The 24,072-nt window shown below is 42.9% G+C and overlaps 2 protein-coding genes across 5 annotated transcripts in view; one reads left to right on the top strand and one right to left on the bottom strand.

Moving 5' to 3' along the window:
- Positions 1-24,072, top strand: part of osbpl5 (oxysterol binding protein-like 5) — a 51,404-nt gene that overhangs the window by 20,208 nt on the left and 7,124 nt on the right. For 2 of the 4 annotated variants that reach the window (XR_009795233.1, XM_061821466.1), the window contains exons 3-15: positions 2,604-2,772; positions 2,852-3,009; positions 3,135-3,208; positions 5,128-5,208; positions 5,507-5,608; positions 11,950-12,153; positions 12,489-12,573; positions 12,653-12,815; positions 22,590-22,806; positions 22,920-23,104; positions 23,188-23,269; positions 23,699-23,797; positions 23,942-24,038. Coding sequence is in view for 3 of the 4 variants with exons in the window: in XM_061821466.1 (XP_061677450.1) it covers positions 2,874-3,009; positions 3,135-3,208; positions 5,128-5,208; positions 5,507-5,608; positions 11,950-12,153; positions 12,489-12,573; positions 12,653-12,815; positions 22,590-22,806; positions 22,920-23,104; positions 23,188-23,269; positions 23,699-23,797; positions 23,942-24,038 (1,525 nt within the window). In the remaining variant the exon portion in view is untranslated. The remainder of the gene's footprint in view (positions 1-2,603; positions 2,773-2,851; positions 3,010-3,134; positions 3,209-5,127; positions 5,209-5,506; positions 5,609-11,949; positions 12,154-12,488; positions 12,574-12,652; positions 12,816-22,589; positions 22,807-22,919; positions 23,105-23,187; positions 23,270-23,698; positions 23,798-23,941; positions 24,039-24,072) is intronic. The other 2 variants (XM_061821468.1, XM_061821467.1) reach the window with 1 other exon arrangement.
- Positions 15,849-20,545, bottom strand: LOC133501653 (uncharacterized). Its single transcript, XM_061821469.1, has 2 exons — positions 20,378-20,545; positions 15,849-17,727 (listed from the first exon to the last, which is right to left on the bottom strand). The coding sequence occupies exon 2, from the start codon at positions 17,561-17,563 to the stop codon at positions 16,637-16,639; it is 927 nt and encodes a 308-aa protein (XP_061677453.1). The 5' UTR covers positions 17,564-17,727; positions 20,378-20,545; the 3' UTR covers positions 15,849-16,636.

Below are 24,072 nucleotides of genomic sequence, written 5' to 3'. Positions count from 1 at the left end.
TTTTTCCATTTTTCCCTACACATATGCACACTATTGAATTGACGTTTTTTTTTAAATGCTCATTATGCATGAGCAATGACTACTTTTTCACACACTGCCAGGTTCACTGAATACTTTTTAGTTTAATAAATGAAATCATTCAAAAACAGCATTTTAAGTTTGCTTGAGTTATATTTGTGTGATATTTATATTTGCTTGATGATCTTGAACATTAAAGTGGGGAAACTGACCAAAAGTATAAGAATTTGAGAATCGGCTCAATACTTTTTCTCTGCTGTGTGTGCCATTCACAGTATGTAGAGAAATAGTGCTTTTCCCCTTTGAAAAAAAAATCTTAGCCTGCAGCTATGAGGACCAGCTTTCCATGCCTGACCTCCATATCTTTACCCGCCTTTAGTCCTGCACTGTTTGTGTGCCCAGACAGTTCTGTTTGCTGTTGTGTAATGGAAAAGCTTCACTGTCAGCTCTCTATGCGGGCTACGCTCAACTACTCTTGCCCTGCAGCAACAAAATGCTTCTTATAGACGTTCTGTACAAGGACAAATAAAGCTCTTGTTTTGGGGGAAAAAATCAATTTCCCACATGCCTCAGTGCCTTTAAAAAAAAAGCAGAAAGTGGGATGTCGGAAAATAACATACAGTGCAAGATTCAAAAGAAGAGACTGGAAAGTAGAGAGAATGAGTCATGAGAAGAAGAGTTGGCCATGTTGAAGTATTCAGTTGTATATGTGTTTTTGTATCCATTAGGTACTCTAAATAAGTAGGGAGATTACAGTTGGACTACTAATGTGCCTCAAATGATTGAAAATTGTTTATGGTTTTACCCATGGTCCGGATAAAGTGCTTTTTGGATGTGAAAACTTACACAGAGCTAATGGGCGGACATAAAGTAGCCATATTTACACAGCTTTCAGTTTCTGTGTGTGTAGTTGCCAAGTTTTAAATACATACAGGTGAGGTACATGGAGTCAAATTATTAATCTTGGAGGAATACTCTGTGACATTGTAGACACTGCTCGCTGGTAACAGCTGTGCTCCATTGGCCCTTGTATTCTATTGTCAGCTCTGATTGAGACATCTTCTCTAAGGCTGCGGGCGTACTGGATGCTTTCTCCCAGCCATCTTCGTGGGGATACACACTGAACTAGTTGCCAGCTAATCATAAGGCATATATAGTCTTTACTACCATGGATGTTTTTGTGCTATGGGGGGACCAGAGTACCAGAAGAAAACCATCACAAGCACAGGGAAAACATACAAACTACAAAAAGGCAAGGTTGGGGACTAAGGACACTAATTGTTCAAGCACTGTAGGTAGAATTCTTTCCCATTCTTCCTTGATGTGCAGTCTCCGTTGTCATATTTTACGCGTCTTAATCCACAGCTCATTTTCAATGGGAGACTGGGTTTGATTCCAGGCAGACCAGTCTAGTACCCACACTCTTTTACTACGAAACCACTCTGTTGTAATGTCGAGAATGTGGTTTGGCATTGTCTTGCTGAAATAAGCAGGGGTATCCATGAAAAAGACTTTGCGTGGTTGGCAGTATGTTTCTACAAAACCTGTATGTACCTTTCAGCATTAATATTGCCTTCATAGATGTGTAAGATCCCCGTGCCACTTCCACAGGCCCATACCATTGCAAATGCTGGCTTTTGAACGTTGCGTCCATAAGTCCAGATGTTTTTTTTTTCTCATTTGCCCAAAAGACACAATGTCCACGATTTCCCCAAAAATATGAATTGTGCTCTCGCCAGACGACTGACCACTTTTATACTTTGCATTAGCCCTTAGATGAGCTCAGGCCCAGAGAAGCCACCAGGTTTCTGGGTGTTGTTGATAAATGACTTTCGCTTTGCATAGCTGCTGTAGCGTCGAACTGTATTTACTGACATTGATGACCCTCACCCCATCTTTGCTTGTTAATGAAGCTCCTTTTATACTTAGTCATGGCACCCACCTGTTCCCAATTAGCTTGTTTACCTGTGGGATGTTCCAAACAGGTGTTTGATGAGCATTCTTCAACTTTCTCTTTTTTGCAACCTGTCCTACCTTTTTTGGAACATGTTGCAGCCATGAAATTCTACGTGGATGGTTATTTGTTTAAAACAATATGGTTTATTAGTTTGAGCAATAGATATATTTTCTTTGTAGTGGATTCATTTAAATATAGGTTAAGCATGATTTGCAAATTGTATTCTGATTTTAAGTTTAACACGACATCCCTACTTGATTGGAATTGGGTTTGTATAATTATTCATATACTGAGAGCATTGACCCTTAACATTTGTTAAACCTGGGTTATGACTAGCTCTTATAATTGTGTCAGTGTTCTTGCAGTTGTCGGAAAAAACTGAGATGATACACACAAGCAGCGTGTAAGGACCCGTAGTGAACCATATTGTGATGCCATTGTGTCTGTTAAAACTATCAATTGAATGTACTTTTACTCATGAAGGTTTGCAACCCAATGATGAATGGAGAAACTCAAAATCGGCAGGATTATGCTTGTGTTTGTGCAGCACCCAGTCTGGGGAACGTGTGCTTTGTGGGCTGTCTGTTGAGAGTGATGATGATGTGACACATTCTGTCTTCATTTACAGCCAATGTGCCTTCTGAGCAGCTTGTCTCACTACTTCATCGTGTAGTGAGAATGACAAGTTACTCTACAGTATGTCTTTATGAACCAAAGGGTGGGGGCCCAGACAGACACAACATAGTGAGGGAGCCTTGAATTTGAGAGATCAGTGGGTGTGACAGGGTGGCACAAAGGTACCAATTACTTTATGCAAGATGTGTCAATAACAATATATTTTATTCATATTTTCCTGTCATTTTATCATTTTCACAGAGGGGGCAAGCTAATTGTTAGCATGAAGGAGGAGAGTTTGTACCACCGTAGGTTGTCTTTGTGTCCAAATGCCACTTCCCCGCCCAAAATTGACCCCCGCACCCTCATGAGAAACCTATCTTATGGAGGCGACAATGACCTCTACAACTTCAGCTCAGGTAAGATGCCACATACAAATGAACAGACTTGAGCAGCTGTTTATGAGCATTTTAGGCTCTGTCAGCTGACAGGCTCCCAGAGTTCATGTCTGTGTGTGTGACTGTGTTTTGTGGGTTCCCACCAGGCAGTGAGACAGACAGACACGATATCTCCATGATGAATAATGAACTTAGTCCTGCCCAATCACCAGGCAGCAAGGTAAGAACACTATTCCCGATTGGGAGATTCCACAACAGCTTCCCCTATATGTATTTTTTCATTTTAATAAAACCGTTATTAACTGTATTTAACTCGCATGCTGTCCATTTCTTATGATCATCATTGAGGTGGTTCTACAACTTCATTGGAGTTCAGTTGTTTGATTATACTGATAAGAGTTGTTTGGAAAAGCCACACACCTGTCTACTGTATATAAGACCTTACAGTGCATGTCAGAGAAAATGAGAATCACGAAGTCAAAGCAGCTGCCTTGAGAGGTCAGAGACAGAATTGTGGCCAGGCACATATCTGGCCACATTTACAAAAAAAGCTGACTGAATTTAAGGTTCCCAAGACCACAATGGCCTCCATAATCCTTAGGGGACTTTTAGGATGACCAAAACCATTCTTAGAGCTGGCCTAAGCAATTGTAGAAGAAGAGCCTTGGTGAGAGCGGTAAATGGAACCCAAAGATCACTCTGGCTGAGCTTCCAAGATGCAGTCAGAAGATGTGAGAAGGTTCTATAAAGCCAACCATCATTGACCCTTCCACCACTCGAGGCTTTATGGCAGAGTAGCCTGACAGAAAACACCTGAAGGGGACTCCAAGATAGTGAGAAATTCTGAGAAAGAGAGAGCTTGAGAGAATTTCTGGTCTGATGAGTCCAAGGTAAAACATTTTGGCCTTAACGCTATGTGGCATGTGTGGAGAAAACCTGGCCGTTCTCATCACCAGTCCAATACATTCCCAACAGTGAAGCAAGGCTGTGGGGAAGATTTTGTAGCCGCAGGGAAAGGACAACTGCTTGCAATCGCAAGAAGGAAAAATGAATGTGCCTAATATAGAGATAAGTAATAATAAGAGATATTCTGGACGAAAACCTTCTTCAGAGTGCTCACGACCTCAAACTGGGCTGAACGTTTACCTTCCAACGAGACAATGACCCTAAGCACAAAGCTAAAACAATGAAGCAGCGTCTTCAGAACAATTCCGTGACTGTTGATTAATGCCCCAGCCAGAGCCCTGACTTAAACCCAATTGACCATATCTGGAGAGACCTGGAAATGCCTGTCCACCAACATTCACCACACAACCTGATAGAACTGGAGAGTATCTATGAGGAAGAATGGCAGAAAATAACCAAAATCCAGATGTGAAAAACTAGTTGAATGATTCCCAAAAAGCCTCATGGCTGTATTAGTTCAGAAAAGTGCTTCTACTAAATACTGAACAAAAGAGTCTGAATACTTATTGCTGTGTGATATTGCTGTTTTTCTTTTTAATAAATCTGATTTTTCTCTCAATGTGAGGTGCTGTGTGTTTATTTAGGGGAAAAAAGTTAATATTGTTTTTAGCATATGGCTGCAATATAATAGACTGAAAAATGTAAGTGGGTCTTAATACTGTCCGTACCCACTGTTTTTCAGTGGCATATAGAGTATTGTCTTTTTTTATGCTTCTCTCTGATGATTTGTCCTTCACATTTTTAGCCAATACTAGCTTTTCAAATGGCTTTTTGTTGCATAGGAAAAACCGGGACTAAGGCCAATTACACACATAAAGACAATCAGTTGGGGTGCTTTTGTCAGGATTTTGCCCCCTCCTGTCCAAGGAAGACAAACCTATCGCATGATCTTGTCTCTTATCTTATAAGATTATCCTTCAGTCTGAGGTGTGTTATGAGTGGATTTATCCTGAAAAGGGACAATCTTAGTTCAGTATTTATGTCCAAAAATATTAGTTTGAGAAAAGCAGAGTACTCTTTGAGTCATGGTGCAATGGATTGTGACATCAAACAGAATCTTGCCAGTCAAAGAAGCAACATTACGGACTAAAAATAAAGTGGTCAACACTGAGATGCAAGAGTTGTTTATTTTTTCATTTTTTACCCTGCTTAACTAATCTTTCTTTGCTCCAGTCTGAGTCTAGGATGTTTAATGGTCTGGAGAAGGAATGTCCCTCCCCGACAGAGAAACTTGCTCGAAAGGCATCTCTTAAGGTACGCAGATGCATCATCGTATCATCATTATCATTGGAATGAGATGAGTTTTCCATTCATAAGTTAAAAATTCTTTATCTATTATCAATTATCAATCAATCAATTATCTTATGTCAACGTATTTTAGTCCGGTGCAGGGCTAGACATTGTTTGAATTTGAGGGATTGTGGTTCCCTATTTGGTTTCTGGTCAGGGTCTGGCCATGGATTAATAGGATGGTTGGATTCTGCTTTATTCTTGTAGTATGTTGTCTCATCACTTAGTCTGATGATTTATGTGTCATTTTTTTCTTTTGTAGGTCCAAAAGCAGAATTACCGTCAAGAAAAGAAGCGTGCTGCCAAAGAACTGTTTAGTGCCCTCAAGGACCCTAGTGTTGTCATCATGTCCAACTGGCTAAAGGTGATGTTCCTGAAGTTATGTACACTTGTTAATAGTGATCATATAGACAAAGATGTAGGTATTACTTACAGTGTTGTGACATTGGTATTCTCTGAACAGATAGATCCACCAACTGCAGGAATTATTTTAGAATTGCATTAAAGGACAGCATTCTAGAAATCAGCGGCCTCTTCAATAAACTTCCATAACAGCAGTCATATTGGAACTTAATGAGATTTAGGGTCAATCGATATTCTTCTCCTTAGCAATTCACGTTCAATTTCCCATTCCCTAGAGCCCCGTTTGGAGGGCCAAGATCAAGGGCGAAGAAAATGTCCCAAAGGAATCGGGACAATATTTGATTACTACACAAGGCAGATGTGCACACTTATCCGAGTGTAACAAAAGTGGCAAAGTAATAGCAACAAGCAATGTACAATATCTCACATTTTCCTCCTGCCTCTCCCATGCTTAACCCATTCATGGGCAGGGTGGCAATTATTTGCCTGAATGAGATAAAAGTCTTCTAACAGGCCACAATCAAGGAAATAACACTTCTTTTTCGTTTATGGTTAAGTTAAAGGGGAAATCCAGTGCTTTGCATTAACTTCTTCTTCTTTTCCTTTCGGCTTGTCCCGTTAGGGGTCGCCACAGCGTGTCATCTTTTGCCATCTTAGCCTATCTCCTGCATCTTCCTCTCTAACCCCAACTGCCCTCATGTCTTCCCTCACCACATCCATAAACCTTCTCTTTGGTCTTCCTCTCGCTCTTTTGCCTGGGAGCTCCATCCTCAGCATCCTTCTACCAATATACTCACTCTCTCGCCTCTGAACATGTCCAAACCATCGAAGTCTGCTCTCTCGAATCTTGTCTCCAAAACATCCAGCTTTGCTGTCCCTCTAATGAGCTCATTTCTAATCCTATCCAACCTGGTCACTCCGAGCGAGAACCTCAACATCTTCATTTCTGCCACCTCCAGTTCAGATTCCTGTTGTTTCTTCAGTGCCACTGTCTCTAATCCGTACATCATGGCCGGCCTCACCACTGTTTTGTAAACTTTGCCCTTCATCCTAGCAGAGGCTCTTCTGTCACATAACACACCAGACACCTTTCGCCAGCTGTTCCAACCTGCTTGGACCCGTTTCTTCACTTCCTGACCACACTCTCCATTGCTCTGTATTGTTGACCCCAAGTATTTGAAGTCATCCACCCTCGCTATCTCTTCTCCCTGTAGCCTCACTCTTCCTCCTCTACTTTTCTCATTCACGCACATATATTCTGTTTTACTTCGGCTAATCTTCATTCCTCTCCTTTCCAGTGCATGTCTCCATCTTTCCAATTGTTCCTCTGCATGCTCCCTGCTTTCACTGCATATGACAATATCATCTGCGAACATCATGGTCCAAGGGGATTCCAGTCTAACCTCATCTGTCAGCCTATCCATTACCACTGCAAACAGGAAGGGGCTCAGAGCTGATCCCTGATGCTGTCCCACCTCCACCTTAAATTCCTTTGTCACACCTAAGGCACACCTCACCATTGTTCTGCTGCCATCATACATGTCCTGTACTATTTTAACATACTTCTCTGCCACACCAGACTTACGCATGCAGTACCACAGTTCCTCTCTTGGTACTCTGTCATAGGCTTTCTCTAGATCCACAAAGACACAATGTAGCTCCTTCTGACCTTCTCTGTACTTTTCCACGAGCATCCTCAAGGCAAATAATGCATCTGTGGTACTCTTTCTAGGCATGAAACCATACTGTTGCTCGCAGATACTTACTTCTGACCTGAGTCTAGCCTCCACTACTCTTTCCCATAACTTCATTGTGTGGCTCATCAACTTTATTCCTCTATAGTTCCCACAGCTCTGAACATCCCCTTTGTTCTTAAAAATGGGAACTAGAACACTTTTCCTCCATTCTTCAGGCATCTTTTCGCCCGCTAGTATTCTGTTGAATAAGTTGGTCAAAAACTCCACAGCCATCTCTCCAAATTGCTTCCATACCTCTACCGGTATGTCATCAGGACCAACTGCCTTCCCATTTTTCATCCTTTGTAATGCCTTTCTGACTTCCCCCTTAGTAATCATTTCCACTTCCTGGTCCTTTACTCTTGCCTCTTCAACTCTTCCTTCTCTCTCATTTTCTTCATTCATCAACTTCTCAAAGTATTCTTTCCATCTATTTAGCACACTACCGGCACCAGTCAACACATTTCCATCTCTATCCTTAATCAGCCTAACCTGCTGCACATCCTTCCCATCTCTATCCCTCTGTCTGGCCAACCTGTAGAGATCCTTTTCTCCTTCTTTCGTGTCCAACCTGGTGTACATGTCTTCATATGCCTCTTGTTTAGCCTTTGCCACCTCTACCTTTGCCCTACGTCGCATCTCGATGTACTCCTTTCGCCTCTCCTCAGTCCTCTCAGTATCCCACTTCTTCTTCGCTAATCTCTTTCCTTGTATGACTCCCTGTATTATGGGGTTCCACCACCAAGTCTCCTTCTCCCCTTTCCTACCAGATGACACACCAAGTACTCTCCTGCCTGTCTCTCTGATCATCTTGGCTGTCGTCGTCCAGTCTTCCAGGAGCTTCGGTTGTCCATCGAGAGCCTGTCTCACCTCTTTCCGGAAGGCCGCACAACATTCTTCCTTTCTCAGCTTCCACCACATGGTTCTCTGCTCTACCTTTGTCTTCTTAATCTTCCTACCCACCACCAGAATCATCCTACATACTACCATCCTATGCTGTCGAGCTACACTCTCCCCTACCACTACTTTACAGTCAGTAACCTCCTTCAGATTACATCGTCTGCACAAAATATAATCTACCTGCGTGGTTCTACCGCCGCTCTTGTAGGTCACTATATGTTCCTCCCTCTTTTGGAAATAAGTGTTCACTACAGCCATCTCCATCCTTTTTGCAAAGTCCACCACCATCTGCCCTTCAAAGTTCCTTTCCTGGATGCCGTACTTACCCATCACTTCTTCATCGCCCCTGTTTCCTTTACCAATATGTCCATTACAATCTGCACCAATCACAACTCTCTCGCTGTCTGGGATGCTCAGAACTACTTCATCTAGTTCCTTCCAGAATTTCTCTTTCAACTCTAGGTCACATCCTACCTGTGGTGCATAGCTGCTAACCACATTATACATAACACCCTCAATTTCAAATTTTAGTCTCATCACTCGATCTGATACTCTTTTCACCTCCAAGACATTCTTAGCCAGCTCTTCCTTTAAAATAACCCCTACTCCATTTCTCTTCCCATCTACTCCGTGGTAGAATAATTTAAACCCTGCTCCCAAACTTCTAGCCTTACTACCTTTCCACCTGCTCTCTTGGATGCACAGAATATCAACCTTTCTCCTAATCATCATGTCAACCAACTCCTGAGCTTTTCCTGTCATAGTCCCAACATTCAAAGTCCCTACACTCAGTTGTAGGCTCTGTGCATTCCTTTTTTTCTTCTGACGCTGGATCCGGTTTCCTCCTCTTCTTTGTCTTCGACCCACAGTAGCTGAATTTCCACCGACGCCCTGCAGGTTAGCAGTGCCGGGGGCGGGCGTTGTTAACCCGGGCCACGACCGATCCGGTATGGGATTCTTTAGATGAACGCTCATATTTGTTTGGCACAGTTTTTACGCCGGATGCCCTTCCTGACGCAACCCTCTGCATTTATCCGGGCTTGGGACCGGCCTACAGATTGCACTGGTTTGTGCCCCCATAGGGCTGCATTGTGCTTTGCATTAACAATGTATCCAATAGGTCATGTAATATCTACCCTATTTTGACGATGTAATGTTAAATCCTCTCTCATTTAATAGGGTTTTGAGAAGATTTTTATCAACAATTACGAATTTTCAGGGGCGCTGCCATTTTCGCGAGTCACATGACCTACGTGTGCGGATGCGACGTTTACCGTGCCGCAACAAAGGTTCAATTACACGAGACACCATTTATGCCCTGCGCCGATTTCACATATTTATCCTCATCTGATGTAGAAATATCAGTAACGGTTGATTGGGAAGTCGAAAGAATACTTCCATACAGATTTGAACCTGTGGCTGTAATTAATGATGAATATTCGGATGGTTCTTCAGGTGGAGTCTGACTACTAGGAGGCCTACGCGTGACATAAGTGCGTAAACAAAGGCTCCCGAGAGCTCCGGGCCGGCAGCCGCGGATCGTTCTTTGGACGGGAATGACACGGAGTCTGACGAGCGATCTCTGGCGGGCCGCGATGAGCTTCCAGGCGGCGGATGCCATTAGCCCCGGACGCTGAAGCTCGGCTAAAGTCCTCCGCCGCCTCCGAGGCTCGGCTAAAGTCCTCCGCCGCCGCCGAGGCTCGGCTAAGGTCCTCCGCCGCTGCTGAAGCTCGCCTAAAGGCCTCCACCACCACTGAAGCTCAGCTAAAGGCCTCCCCGGACAACGAAGACCGGCTCGCGGCCCGCCCACGGAGCTCGCTCGTCGCGCTCTGTGTCATTCCTGTCTGAAGAACCATCCACGACTGCCGGCCCGGAGCTCCTGGGGGCCTTTGTTTACGCAGTTATGTCACGGGTAGGGCTCCAAGTAGTCAGATTCCGCGTCATTCTACCCGGAGAACCATCCAACATTAATTACAGCCACAGGTTCAAAGTATTTCTCAGTCTTCCTGATCATCCGATACTGCTATTTCTTCATCAGATTAGGATAAATACGAGAAATCGGTGCTGGGCATAAATGGTGTCACATGTAATGGAGCCTTTGTTGCGGCACGGTACACGTCACATCCAGGCATGTAGGTCATGTGACTCCCGAAAATGGCAGCGCCCCGGAAAATTCCTAATTGTCGATAAAAATCTCTACTAAATGAGAGAGGATTTAACATCACATTGTCAAGATACATATTACATGACCTATTGGATTCACTGTTCATGCAAAGCACTGGATTTCCCCTTTAAGGGCAAAAAAGAAGTATCCTCTTTCGGGCAGCGTCCCAAAACTGGGACAGGTATGTTATCAGTTCTGTGAAGTGGTACATACTAGAGATATGTTTAATTAATTCTTATTGTAGGACAACACTTACGCATTAATAATACACAGTACAGTACTGTACTAATGTATGATGGTATTTTATTTATTAATTTATTTAGCTTCATTGGTTCATGTCGTCTTGCACTGGGGAAGCTGCATTATACCCTATCAATGCGGCTTCCCGCTACAGTAATGTATGCCAGTTTTTTTTTCAATTTTTTTTTTTAGGTGCTTAATCGGTCCATGTGGTTGCGCCAGGGATGGCCCATTAGTATGTAGTGAGCCGGCCTTTTTTTATGGGAGGGTGGGGGAGTCCCACAAATCCATGATGTATTGAATCTGCGATAGGTGATCCGTGAAGTAGAGAGGGCTTACTGTAGACACATGTATGGTGTTGTGTGTGTGAGCGGTATGCTGATTTCAGCATTGCGATTCTTATGACCTATTGTAGTGGTTAAGTTATGTTATGGGCAGAACAAATGGGTAACAAAAGTACATTTTATTGATGTTATTTTGAATCCCCAGAGATAATGTCATGAGATCCTGGGGTCCATTTTGATGCCATTCACAATCATCAACCCATGTAACTGTATTTTAAGTTTTGAGTAATTCATGAAATATTTCATGAACTGTGCAGTTCCTCTGTGCACCTCTGCAATTCCATTTAAATTTCATGACCACATCAAATCCCATAGTGAGTGTATTTGGGATGCTCTGGATTGGCTTATTTGGTAGCATGTTCAAGTTTCTGCCTATATCCACCAACTTTGCACAGCCATTTAAGAGTGAACTAACCTTCTACCGGGCACAATCAACAATGTGATCAACTTTATGCGAAGATGTATGACATTGTGTGAGGAAAATCATTGTCACACCTCTAGTTTTCCTACCCCAATTCCCCAACTATAGTAACACTGCACTTTTTAGAGTGGCTTTTTATTGTTGTCAGCCTATTGTACACCTGTCCACTAATTGTGCTGTCTATTCAGCATCTTGATCAGCCACATTGTTGAAATATGTGGACTTTGGTCAAATTTAGAGATTTGTGAACATTTGACAATATTAGGCCATTTATGTACATAGAAACTGCCTTATAGCTTTGAGTTTAGACCATGAAAAATGGGTAGTAAAAAAAAAAAATATAAAACAAATTAATACATTTTGTACAATGCATCAATTAAAGGTACAGTATGTATGGTACATTACACATGTGGGAATCATTATTGGTTGCACTTTAATTTCTCAATTTACTGTATATCATTTCTATTTTCATCATGTGTTCCCATATGTGATAATGAAGTATAATATTCAAAGTTTCTCTCCTTTGGTCTTTTTAAGATCCGTGGCTCTTTAAAGAGTTGGACCAAGCTGTGGTGTGCCTTGAAGCCTGGTGTTCTTTTGATATATAAGACCCCTAAAAGTGACCACTGGGTTGGTACCGTCCTGCTGAGTGCCTGCAAGCTCATTGAGAGGCCCTCTAAGAAGGATGGCTTCTGCTTCAAGCTTTACCATCCACTGGACAAGTCCATTTGGGCTGTCAAGGTCAGAAATGCTTGTAGTCAAGGTGCCCCAATTGTGTGACCACCAATTGCTGATGGGAAATTTTTGTTTTAAAAAAAACCTTGTGTCAATGCCCTCCTTTCCCCTATTTAAAAGACTATGCAAAACAGTCGGTGAGCAGATAGATGGTATGGCTGAAGGAAATTATGCATGGTGGACCATAAAACACCACCATTAAGATTAGCAATGGTAACTGTTGCTCTCTGTCATTCTTTTATTAGTAATTAATGAAGATGGAATTCAAGAATACAAATAATACCTTCAGAATCTCTGTTTCAGTCCCATTGCATGAGACAACATTTAATCTGGATGTTTAGGGTCCCAAAGGAGAGACTGTTGGTTCGATCACACAGCCTTTACCAAGTAACTACCTGATCTTCAGAGCGTCCTCAGAGTCTGATGGTGAGAAAGTGTTTGGCAGTGTTGACTATAAACGTGTGTCAGGTAAACATTTTTATCATTCAATTGTTTGCCTCTTCAGGCCGATGCTGGATGGATGCACTGGAGCTTGCGCTGAGTTGCTCCAGCCTCTACAAGCTAACAGCCAAGTCAGGAAAAGAAGGTGATATCAACACAACTTCTGAGTCTTCCCACTTCCTCCATCTTCTGCAGTCTGCCACACTAGCAGACACTGATCTTTTGCAGTAAGTATTGCACTCACTGATGTTATTGCATACTCAACAGTAGTGATACTTAACCATTGTGGTGCGGCACATCGTAAATCATCACGTGTGTAATAATTATCCAAATTTCCAATTTCACCCAATTGCAAAGAAAGTTATCATTTATCCATCCATCCATTTTCTTCACCACTTATCCTCACAAGGGTCGCGGGGAGTCTATCCCAGCTGTCAACGGGCAAGAGGCGCGGTACACCCTGAACTGGTTGCCAGCCAATCGCAGCGCACATTGAGACAAACAGCTGCACTCACAATCATACCTAGGGACAATTTAGAGTGAGGTTATCATTTATTCTCTACAAATTGTTTTTTTCTTCATCTGTCTATGCCTGTGACAAATTGGGCAGGACTCTTCCTTGAAGGAAAGCTATTGTATCTCAATGGAACAATTCCTGGTTAAATAAAGGGGTTTTAAAAACAAGTATTTTAAAAAAAGTGCCAGGCAGAACAATTAAATGCTCTCCCACTCAATGGCAGAAGGTTGGATTAACCCATATATCCACCTGTTGCCATTCCTACAAAACCTCTTTTTTTAGTAAATTGAGATGAAATGATGAATATTTAAGTCCAGTAAACACCTTCATATTTGTAATTGACACTCAAGGAACTACATTGAAGTGAGTTCAGTTTCATCTACAAAAAAACACTATTTTTATTGCTATCATGTGGAGTCTAGAAACAATTTTTTTTCTGGCTATTTCTGAATTACTTGGATTTTTTTGCTCTTCAAATAACAGTGGAATACAGTACCTTGTGACATTTTTGTTCTATAGTCTCCTAATTTGGTTGCTGATTTTCCGAAGTAGAAATGTCTCCCTTGGCTCAATTAAGGTTTGAACCACTCACTGTTATACAGCCCTTCCCAGATGAAAGTTATACGCTGTTTACACTCCGCAGCAGTTGCATCATGTTTTTGTGCTTTGTCACATTATGCGCATCAGCGTTCTTAGAATCTCTTTATGATGGTTTGCTTTTTGAGTATTTTTGCATTATATCCATGTGAAAGCCCTGTTTGAATCTCCCAAGAAAGCCATTTCTGGGGCTCCTTTTTTCTGTAGTTTCACATTGTATCTAAACCTCTTCCAGCCAATGACAACAGGGAACAGGCTCACGTGACAGAACCAGGAAACTCATGGAAAATGTGAGCTGTGCACTTGTCAGAAAGAACAAGTGTTGGCATCCAGCACACATTAATGAACACATTGATGCGTTGCAAATAAGAATAGAGCACTTTATCTTTTGACCCATTTTTGGGTGAAGACATCATCGTACACGAAGGAGGACATCTGCTCACATATGCGTCAGGATTTAGTGGTAACAATTTGTATTCCTTGAAAAAAGAATGAGATTATCAATGTGCCAATGACCGTTTTCGGGCCAAGGGAAGGAAGTATACCTTTGTTGCAGAGCGTTTTAGAGTTTGTAAATTAAAAATTGTATTATTTTCTGATGTTACTTTGTTCTGGAATGTGCTTTTTCTGGTCTGTCAACTTGAGCGTTTGAGTTCCTTGATTTTGGCTTCTTAGTTTTTTTCAGGGAAGGAAGGATAGCTTTGTTGCAGAGCGTTTTAGTTTGTAAATTAAAAATTTCATTATTTTCTGATGTTACTTTGTTCTGGAATGTGCTTTTTCTGGTTTGTCAACGTGAGCGTTTCAGTTCCTTGATTTTGGCTTCTTAGTTTTTTTCATGGTCATGCGATTCTTGTTGTTTAATTTTGGACGAGAGGGTGTTGCACGTTGATTGAAGAAGACTTATTTGATTTTGTGCATTTGTGTTCCTGTTTTTAAAGGTATCATTGTTTGAATAGTCAATGGGCAGTAACACACCTGGTGCACTGACATCTATTGATAGATGGCTAATTTTGCCTTTCACGTAGATTTATGTCACCTTTCTCTGGGCTTTTACAAACATCTGTATCTAACTTAAACTAATGTGTGGATCTTTAAACAAAGTGTTAAAAGCCCAGTACTGCCATCTAGTGGCTGTGTGGGTCTAGGATGACAGAGGAATTCCTAATTTCAAGTACATTTGAAAAAAAAAAGGTGCCCCCCCCTGCCCCCCCCAATATTATTTTTTTCTATTTTTCTCCTATTTCAAGAGTGTGTTTAATCCAAAAAGCCCTCAGCCTCCATGGTAAGTCTATTGAGGGGTTCTGGGACTGGGAAGTCGAATTTCAAATTAGAGGGGAGCAGTGTGGTTTTCATCCTGGCTGTGGAACAGCAGACAAGCTCAACATCCTCAGCAGGGTCTTGAATGGTGCAAAGGAGTCCTCTGGTAGGTGCTCCTTGCAGATGAGGTAACAGACCCCCTCATATAGTGTGTTTGGTCTCCATTCAGCCAGTGTCAGAGTTCTGTCCTCATTACCGGGACTAAAGTCAGATTCATTTAAAGTGGTGGTTTGACTCCGGGAGAGAATATCTCGGCAGAGCCAACTTGTTGAAGGGACCAGGTTTTGTTGCCTCAGAAAATATCCCCTTATTCGATAGGATGTGGTGATGATGGCTTCATCAGGTTTTGATTGTCATATGCATGAGTGGCTGACATTCGGTGTGAAGCGGTTGGGCAGAGAATCATGACCTCTGTTTTAAAACATTTCTGATACCTCGCTCAGGAGTTCGGTATCAAATTTTAATAGGTTCGTCGGAGATAGGCACTCAGAAATGAAGACAAGACACACTTCTGGCTACCAACAATTGGCACTTTATTGGTCCCACACAGAAATGGTAACACAAGCACAAGCACAAATCACGTGGTATGAAGCTAAGTAATATCCAATCAGCTCTTAGAAGAATATCCAGCTCTTACCGTGCGCCAATAGGAGGGAGAGCCAACACTCCAGGTAGAGAGCAGCTTCAATACCGGCTGGGCATCCGTACGCAACCCGCAGCAGACTCTACCGAGAGTATCTAAAGTTCTCCTTTTATACTCTAAGCGTGTGCGGAAGGAGGGTTGAGTGGCCAATTCATCCCGCCTGACGCCACACTATTCTTTGTTACCAACAAATGGCGTTGCACGACATCATATAACACAAAAACATCTTTTTATGACATTGCTGGTTATTCAAAGCTATTGCGATCGTCTTTTAGGTTATACAAAGCTATTGCGAAACATATACGAAGCTATTGCGAAACATCTTTTAATTATGGAAAAACAACACAATAAAATTATTCTTACTTCATTCCACTCTTGATGTTTTTCCATCATTCAAAATGTAAGCAATTGATTATAGGCGATTATATATTTCCTTCTCTACCTCAAGCCGGATGCGTCGCACATAATAGCAAGTTCCCATATTGCATAGCGTAAGCACACAAATAACAATCATTAACACGATCAAGGGTGGCAAGAAAGTAGTACGCGCAGTGGAGGACATTCCTGTGAAGATGTCCCACCAATGATAAGCTGAAGCCTGTTGTACTAATTTAGCGGCATGCACTATTTCCCCTTTTACTACCATAGTTGACACCATGAGACTGGAAATCTTAGACGTATGTGACTTGATGAGTTTTTGGATGTCTGTAGAACTCTCCAATGCGCATTTGAATCGTTCCAGAGACACTGACCAGGGGGAGCGTAGTACCTCCCACTGGACCGCAGTCAACCTGCGGGACTCCGAATAGTTAATCAAACGATACGTCATGTTTCCCCAGCGCCATATGTGTACATCTTGAAGGCATCCTACAAAAGGAACCGAAGGTACTTGTGAGTTATTTTGTGTTGTAGCCACACAGAGAGTATGCGGTCCAACTTGCCACATCATCTCTCTGGGTGGCTCCCTAGTCCAATCACAAAGTACAACCTCTTGAGTCGGTTAGGCACGGATTCGAGTACGCATGTTGTAATCTGCAAGCCAACCCTTGGTCTGTTAAATCACATAAATCTGATTTAAAGGTTTTGTTGGTTTTTGGTTCACACCACTCTCCGTCCATGTGTAAAAACCAATATCCACTTGTCGTTATAACAGGCAAAACCTGATATTTACAAACCACCTTTGTTGTCGTCACGTTGTACTGGGTCCAATACCCCGTACATTTATTTTTGTTACATTTGGTGTGTTCGGGATGTAATGTCAACCACAAAGAGTCAGAAATGTTCCAAACCTTCCGCCACTCTTGATAATTTCCCGACGTAACTATCCTTAGAAACGACTCCTTTTGAGCCGCAGCGTGTAGAGTTTGAATACTACATACTGTCCAGCTACTCTGTTCTGTCAAGTTCTGAAGCACGTTCTCTGCTTCGTCCCATAATTTGATATCCCAATTAAACACTGTTTTCCAAAGTTTTGCATTTTCTTTTTGTCCCACCAGAGCTTTAGGAAGCCAAACCCCTATTTGATGCAAGGCCCTGGCAGAGTGTTCTCCAGTATTGGACAGCATGGTCCTAGTTACCTCATTATCAGCAGTATTTGCCAATCCCAATACGGTTCCCGTTCCCCCCAACAAAGTATCATACCATGCCCTTTTTATTCTGTTACATATCGGAATCGGGGGAAAGTGAATTGTCCAGTATATCTTGGTTTCAACCACTGCTTGAGCTAGGTGTGTACAGGTGTCACGAATTGGAGTCAAGTGTGTTTGAATGACCGTGACCACATACCCCCACCTCAAATCACCATCATCCCCAACCTCCCCGATGGTGAAATCCTCCTCTGCAATTGCCGTCCAAGTCGTTCCTCGATGATATCCCGATGAACTGGCTTGTCTCGCACGCATGACCTTCGGTCATTCCCCAGGAGAGTCGGACCATGGCCCCAACGGCAAGGAGGCAGATGACCCAGTCATTTCCAATTCCTCGGCGCCGGATGTCCTCCATCTCTGCGTCCTCCCGTCGAGGGTCGTCCAATCAGCAGCTCCCACTTCAACAAGCACCCACCAAGCTGCAACAGATATGGTTACCACTATTGACAAAAGAAAACATGATTAGTATTCTCGCATGTAACATTTATTCACGGGTACGTTCACCCATTTTTCCTCTCCTTGATATAAAACACTGACTGTGGCATCAGACCCCTGAGCTATAATTTCCGCAGCTCGAGGAGGTCCTGATTGCATTTTCCCCAAAGATATGGGAAACGGTGTCATTTTTACCTTTCCCACCAATATTGTCCGCACATCAATTCCTGTTCCAAATTGAAATTTACCTATTCTCAAATACAAAGTCATTCCAGCCAGGATGTCCATTCCAATTATCCACTCTGGGATGGGGGTGACGACCACTTCAAATTTCCATATTGGCATTTTCCCAATTTTTAATGGAAGAATTACTGCTTTTCCATTTACAATTTGTCCCCCCAATCCTCGCAGTGGAACATTTTCACCCTTCATTTTATCAGGGTTTCCGTGTCCAATTGAACATGGGGTCTGATGTCCCCAACTGACCATCGATTGATAATTTTGTTCTGGCTGGTTGACTGAGTTTGTCCTCCATCCTAGCTGAGGAGGTCAAAGGTACGTGACCTCTTGTCCTTATTTTTCCCCTTACTCTTGGGTTTCGCTCGGCCCTTTCTCACAGCAGCCACATAGCTGGGGCCTCTTGTGTCTACTAGCGTGTCGTCGCTTGAGTCTGTATCTTCCTCTTCCTCTTCTTCATCCTCAAATGCATCCAAGGGAGGGGCTGTTGGTTGAGCTGCCGGCGTCATCATTCCCTTTATGATGGTGGCCAGCTGAGCAATTTCTGATTTTCCCTTTGATCCCCTGCTCAAGCAATTTACCTTCAATCCCCTTTGTTTGCATCTTGCAGCCAAGGCACTTGTGGGTAGCCCGTCAATTTCTTCTGCCGGTACTCCCGCTACAATGAGTGCTTTCCACATTTCCCGCCTACTACTCCCGGCTTCGGGCGGTTTCGCGCGCGGTCGTCGTTGCCATCTGTTTCAGACCTGTAATTCTCAGGGCAAGGCTGATGTACTGTGTCTCCCCAATCTCCCAAAGTCGCCAACTCCAACAAGCGCGTTTTTACGTCACTGAAGCTGTTATCGACGGCTCCTAACAAAATAGTAAGTATCGCAGACCTGTAGTGGGGGGGTGCGTCTCGAATCATTGCATCACGCACCACCTTTGGCACTGCTGTTTCATCAATAAAAGCATGACCCGCTCGCGATATCGACTCGCGCGTACACAATCTCCCCATTCTGTGAATTGCGTCGCGGATGGTTACCCAAGGCCCTTTGATCTCGGGCCAATCATGCCACGTTGGATACACAGATTGCGCTGTCATAGCATACAAGGCAAATAGCGAAAAAGAATCACCTGCCGCCATTGCTCTCCCGCTTGCACGAAACTCGGCATTCATTCGAGAATCTGAACTCAAGCCTCCAAATCGCGAAAAGTCCTCTGAGTCAAGCTCTATGGTGTCAGCTCCTTCCTCATACATCCGCCTGAGCCAAGAATCAGCTGGTTCTCCCTGCTTTTGTCGATATTTTGATGTTAAATGGGCTATCTCTTCCTGAGAGAAGTCCTCTTTTGTTTTCGTCATTCTGGGCGGCGGCTGAGGCTGTTCTATTCGCCTCATTATAGGGTTTCCTTCCCTATCAACTATAGGTACATTATTCTCATCTCACTGTTCTTCAAAGACGGGCAAGACAACATGCTGTTCCTCCCGTCTCCGCGAGATCGGTTTAACTTGGAGATGTCCAAGTTGTGGATACAGCGGTTGGGGTTTCATTTCCCCGCCATATTGCATGTCGCCATCTCCCCATATGTCGCCATTCCATCCCTCTGGCTCCCAGTCTTCCTGGAGTGCCACAGCGAAAGAGCGGACCTGTTTTGGGTCGATGCGACGCGGTCTTTTATTACTTTTCTCGCGCGCCATTGAAGAAATAAAAGCCACTGATTTCTCCAAGATTTTCTGCGCTTTAGCTTGGTCAGATTCGAGCGCTTTAATATTCTCTTCAAGTTGCGCTATCTTTTTTGCATTTCAGAAGCGCATACTTTATCCAAAGCCTTTGTTCTTTCCTTCCAGGCTTCGGCAAAAATCCACAACATCTCTCGGACGCCACCCAGCGGGGCTTTGTCCCTCACATCCACCCTGCTTAACATGCGCTGTAGCAGCGGTGGAGTTGCCAAGGGAATTTCTCCTATCCACGGCTTAGGGCGTCCCCCGTACCGTCTAAGGAGTTTCCCTATTTCTTCAAATCCAAGGCTCTCCCAGTCGGAGACGCCATCCTCATTGGGAGCCACCTCCGCTCCCTTCACAGTTTTACACTTAAAACTTGAGGCCACTTCCGCCTCCTTCACAGTTTTGCTCTTAAAGCAACAAGCCATTTCTGAATGTATTCTCCGCGATCCTGCCGACAACGCCAAAAATGTTTTAAAACATTTCTGATACCTCGCTCAGGAGTTCGGTATCAAATTTTAATAGGTTCGTCGGAGATAGGCACTCAGAAATGAAGACAAGACACACTTCTGGCTACCAACAATTGGCACTTTATTGGTCCCACACAGAAATGGTAACACAAGCACAAGCACAAATCACGTGGTATGAAGCTAAGTAATATCCAATCAGCTCTTAGAAGAATATCCAGCTCTTACCGTGCGCCAATAGGAGGGAGAGCCAACACTCCAGGTAGAGAGCAGCTTCAATACCGGCTGGGCATCCGTACGCAACCCGCAGCAGACTCTACCGAGAGTATCTAAAGTTCTCCTTTTATACTCTAAGCGTGTGCGGAAGGAGGGTTGAGTGGCCAATTCATCCCGCCTGACGCCACACTATTCTTTGTTACCAACAAATGGCGTTGCACGACATCGTATAACACAAAAACATCTTTTTATGACATTGCTGGTTATTCAAAGCTATTGCGATCGTCTTTTAGGTTATACAAAGCTATTGCGAAACATATACGAAGCTATTGCGAAACATCTTTTAATTATGGAAAAACAACACAATAAAATTATTCTTACTTCAACCTCCAAATCTGAGGCTGTTGTCCTTAGGTAAAAAGGTGGAGTGCCTTGTCAAGCTCAGGTAAGCGAGCAGGAGGAGTTCAAGTATCGCTTGTTCAATAGTGAGAAAAGACTGGAGTAAGAGATTTGACAGGCAGATTGATGCTGTATCTGGAGTGATGCAGACTCTGCATGCATCATTGTGTCGTGGTGAAGGGTTAGCTGAAGTAAAAGGCAAGTCTCTCAGTTAGCTGGTCGATTTACAACCCCCCCCCACAAGCTGTGGGTCATGACCGGAAGAACAAGATCCTGGATCCAAACAGCAGAAATTAGTTTGTTCCCCAGATTGTTGCACTTTCCCTCAGAGACAGACTTGTTCATCCAGCAAGGGCTCAGAGTAGAGCTGCTGCTCCTTGACATCAAGAGGAACCAAATGGCCCGGAGAAAAAACAGGACATCCTCGAGAGACTACTCTTCTGGGTGGCCTGGGAACACCATGGAATCCCCAAAAGAGTTGGCTGAAGTGGCTGGGGAGAGTGCAGTCTGGCTTTCCCTACTTAAAGTGTATGGAATGTATGGAATAATTTCAAATGCAAATTATCTTATCTAGATGAAAATACATGGTCAACTGTACCATAAAATGCATACATTTTTCAACGTTTTTACCCAAAAATGTAAGTGTTTATGAATTAAAGCCCGTAAACTTTGACCTAGTTTCCCGTGTCTGAAAAACGCATTGGGCTGACGTTTGACGTCACTACAGGTATACACATCGTAGTGCAGATAGTTTCTCATACATGCACAGGCAGATCCATCGCATTGTACAATGAATGGCCGGGTGGTCGCGTACCTGTTTACTAAATACATGCAGTTTGCATAATTTTAAAACAAGACCGAAAACTTCGCATATGCATTCAGGATATCGAAGCCTTCACTATTTATCAGTTTATGACTGACTAAACCAAAGAAGACCTTCACAAATGCTTACCAGTCTTTGTTTCCAACATTCGGCATACATATCCTGCTCCCTGCGTACTCGGCACTTTCTTCATGGCCAGCTATTTCGTCTGCATTCGAACGTGTATGCTGTCTAACTGGCTCAAATTAATAACCTTTAATGCCTTTATACAGCTTGTATTGTCTGCCGTCTTTCCGGGACCCTTCAGAATAGTGTTCGTCGCTCAAAATATCGGAAAATTCAGCATCGTTCTTACAACGTATTTCAATGCTCGCTATTGTTGTCACCGGTTCTGAGGTCACGTTCCTACTCGGCTGTTTCCTCTTCGTGACCGTCTTTTTCCAGCGAATCCAGCAATATGCAATCATTTTTTGCCGATAATCGAAACATAAAAAAGTTTCCTTCATAATGGATTTCAGATTCGAGTTCTGCATAAAAAACTATAATACTAGCAAAAAGGTGCATTGAGGACCTTCCATACACTTTAAGAGGAAGTTGCATGGACGAAAGCTCAATGTGTATTCCCACACCCATCAAGTATGAATTTAATCAACCAAGTAAATCTGGAGTTATTTGCCCAATTCGTAACAAAAAAAAAATTCCAAACAGATTTTTTTACTTTAACTGGAAATTGTAACTGCAGATTTTTCACTGCAGCTAAAATATGGTGCACAAGCAGCGCAAATTAAGTTTTCATGTGTATCTGACCAGCCCACAACTAGGGCATAATTCTTTTCAATCAGCTTGTTTTGCAAGCTTCACAACAAAGATGCACTTTCTTGCCAACAGAATACTCAGTAGTCTGCAAAAGCATTACGTAGTGACAAGTTAAAGTGTGTTTGAATAGTCTATTTTATACGTAACTTTTAATCCTTTTAATTCCTATGTCTGTCTTACTCTAAGGTTGAATGACTCTGTCTTGATGGACAATCACCAGATGGACCAGGACAGATTTTCCGACAAATCTGAGCGCGATGGTCACGATGAGTGGGACACCTCTGCGATTGATAATGGAGGAAGGTTGACAGAGGAGAGTGATGTGGACCAATCAGATGAGGCGATGTCTCCCATGCCACAAGGGACACTTTATGTAGATCAGGGCACAGAAGAGATGGCTGAGGTAACATCCTGAGTACACTAGGATTCCCATCTTGTCTTAATTACAATTTTGTCGCAGACTTGCAGCTATCGCATGTGATCTCATGTCCACATATGTTTTGTGTGCTACTTCAGGCTGGGGAGGCGTCACAAGTTGAGACTGTGTCAGAGGAAAACAAGGGTCTAATTTGGGGTATTTTGAAGCAGCTGAGACCGGGCATGGACCTCTCAAAAGTGGTGCTACCCACGTTCATTCTGGAGCCTCGCTCCTTCCTGGACAAGCTGTCCGACTATTATTATCATGCTGATCTGCTTTCACAGTCAGTATGGCCATATCATTGTAACTCAGACATGTCTGATTGTCATTGTCGTCACACTGTCTAATGATTACTGACTCCCTTAGAGCTGCACAGGAGGACAGCGCATATGATCGGATGAAGCAGGTAGTCAGATGGTACTTGTCTGGCTTTTACAAGAAGCCCAAGGTGAGATGTCGTCCAGGTCAAGTCATTTATCTCCCATTGGCTCAAGCATAGGATGACCTTAAATTAAAACATGCAGCTTCTTTTGACAACAGTCAGAGAAAGTTAAACCATCTTCAATTAAACATGAGAAACTGATTTGCGACTGATTGGAAATCAAGATGCATTCACCTTTTCATTCATTTCAACATCTCATACCTAATACTATTGGTTATATTGTGACCTATTGTTCCCATGATTCCAGAAATCGTGGAAGACTTTGTGGCTGCATACATTTCATTGATGTTATTGCTTATGTCTACAGTTTTCAAGTTAATTGTATAATTGTCCAAATGCACATTTTGAAAACAAGTTCTACATTTATTGTGCAATTAATTGAACATATTAGCATATTGTTGATTGTATTATACATTCTATCTTTGAATTTTCCAGGGTTTAAAAAAGCCTTACAACCCAATATTGGGTGAAACATTTCGCTGCTGCTGGCTTCATCCCGGAAGTGAAAGCTGCACTTTCTACATAGCGGAACAGGTGAAAACACGCACAGAACTAAAATAGCTCGTAAAATTCTGCACACCCTCTAATCACACACCTTTGCAAATGTTACTAGTTTAAAGCCAGCCATATCATCCTTTTCTTACACTCCAGCTCACATGTCCCCATTTATTTTTCCAGATTTCGCACCATCCACCCATTTCTGCCTTTTATGTCTGCAATAGAAAGGATGGGTTTTCCATCAGTGGAAGCATTCTGGCAAAGTCCAAATTCTACGGTACACAGTATTCAACAGTTTTAGCTGATTTCCA

Source organism: Syngnathoides biaculeatus, chromosome 6 (genome assembly GCF_019802595.1).
Source record: "Syngnathoides biaculeatus isolate LvHL_M chromosome 6, ASM1980259v1, whole genome shotgun sequence".
Classification (NCBI taxonomy): Eukaryota; Metazoa; Chordata; class Actinopteri; order Syngnathiformes; family Syngnathidae; genus Syngnathoides; species Syngnathoides biaculeatus.
Note: the sequence above shows the minus strand (reverse complement) of the source record. Positions and strands in the feature narration are given on the sequence as shown.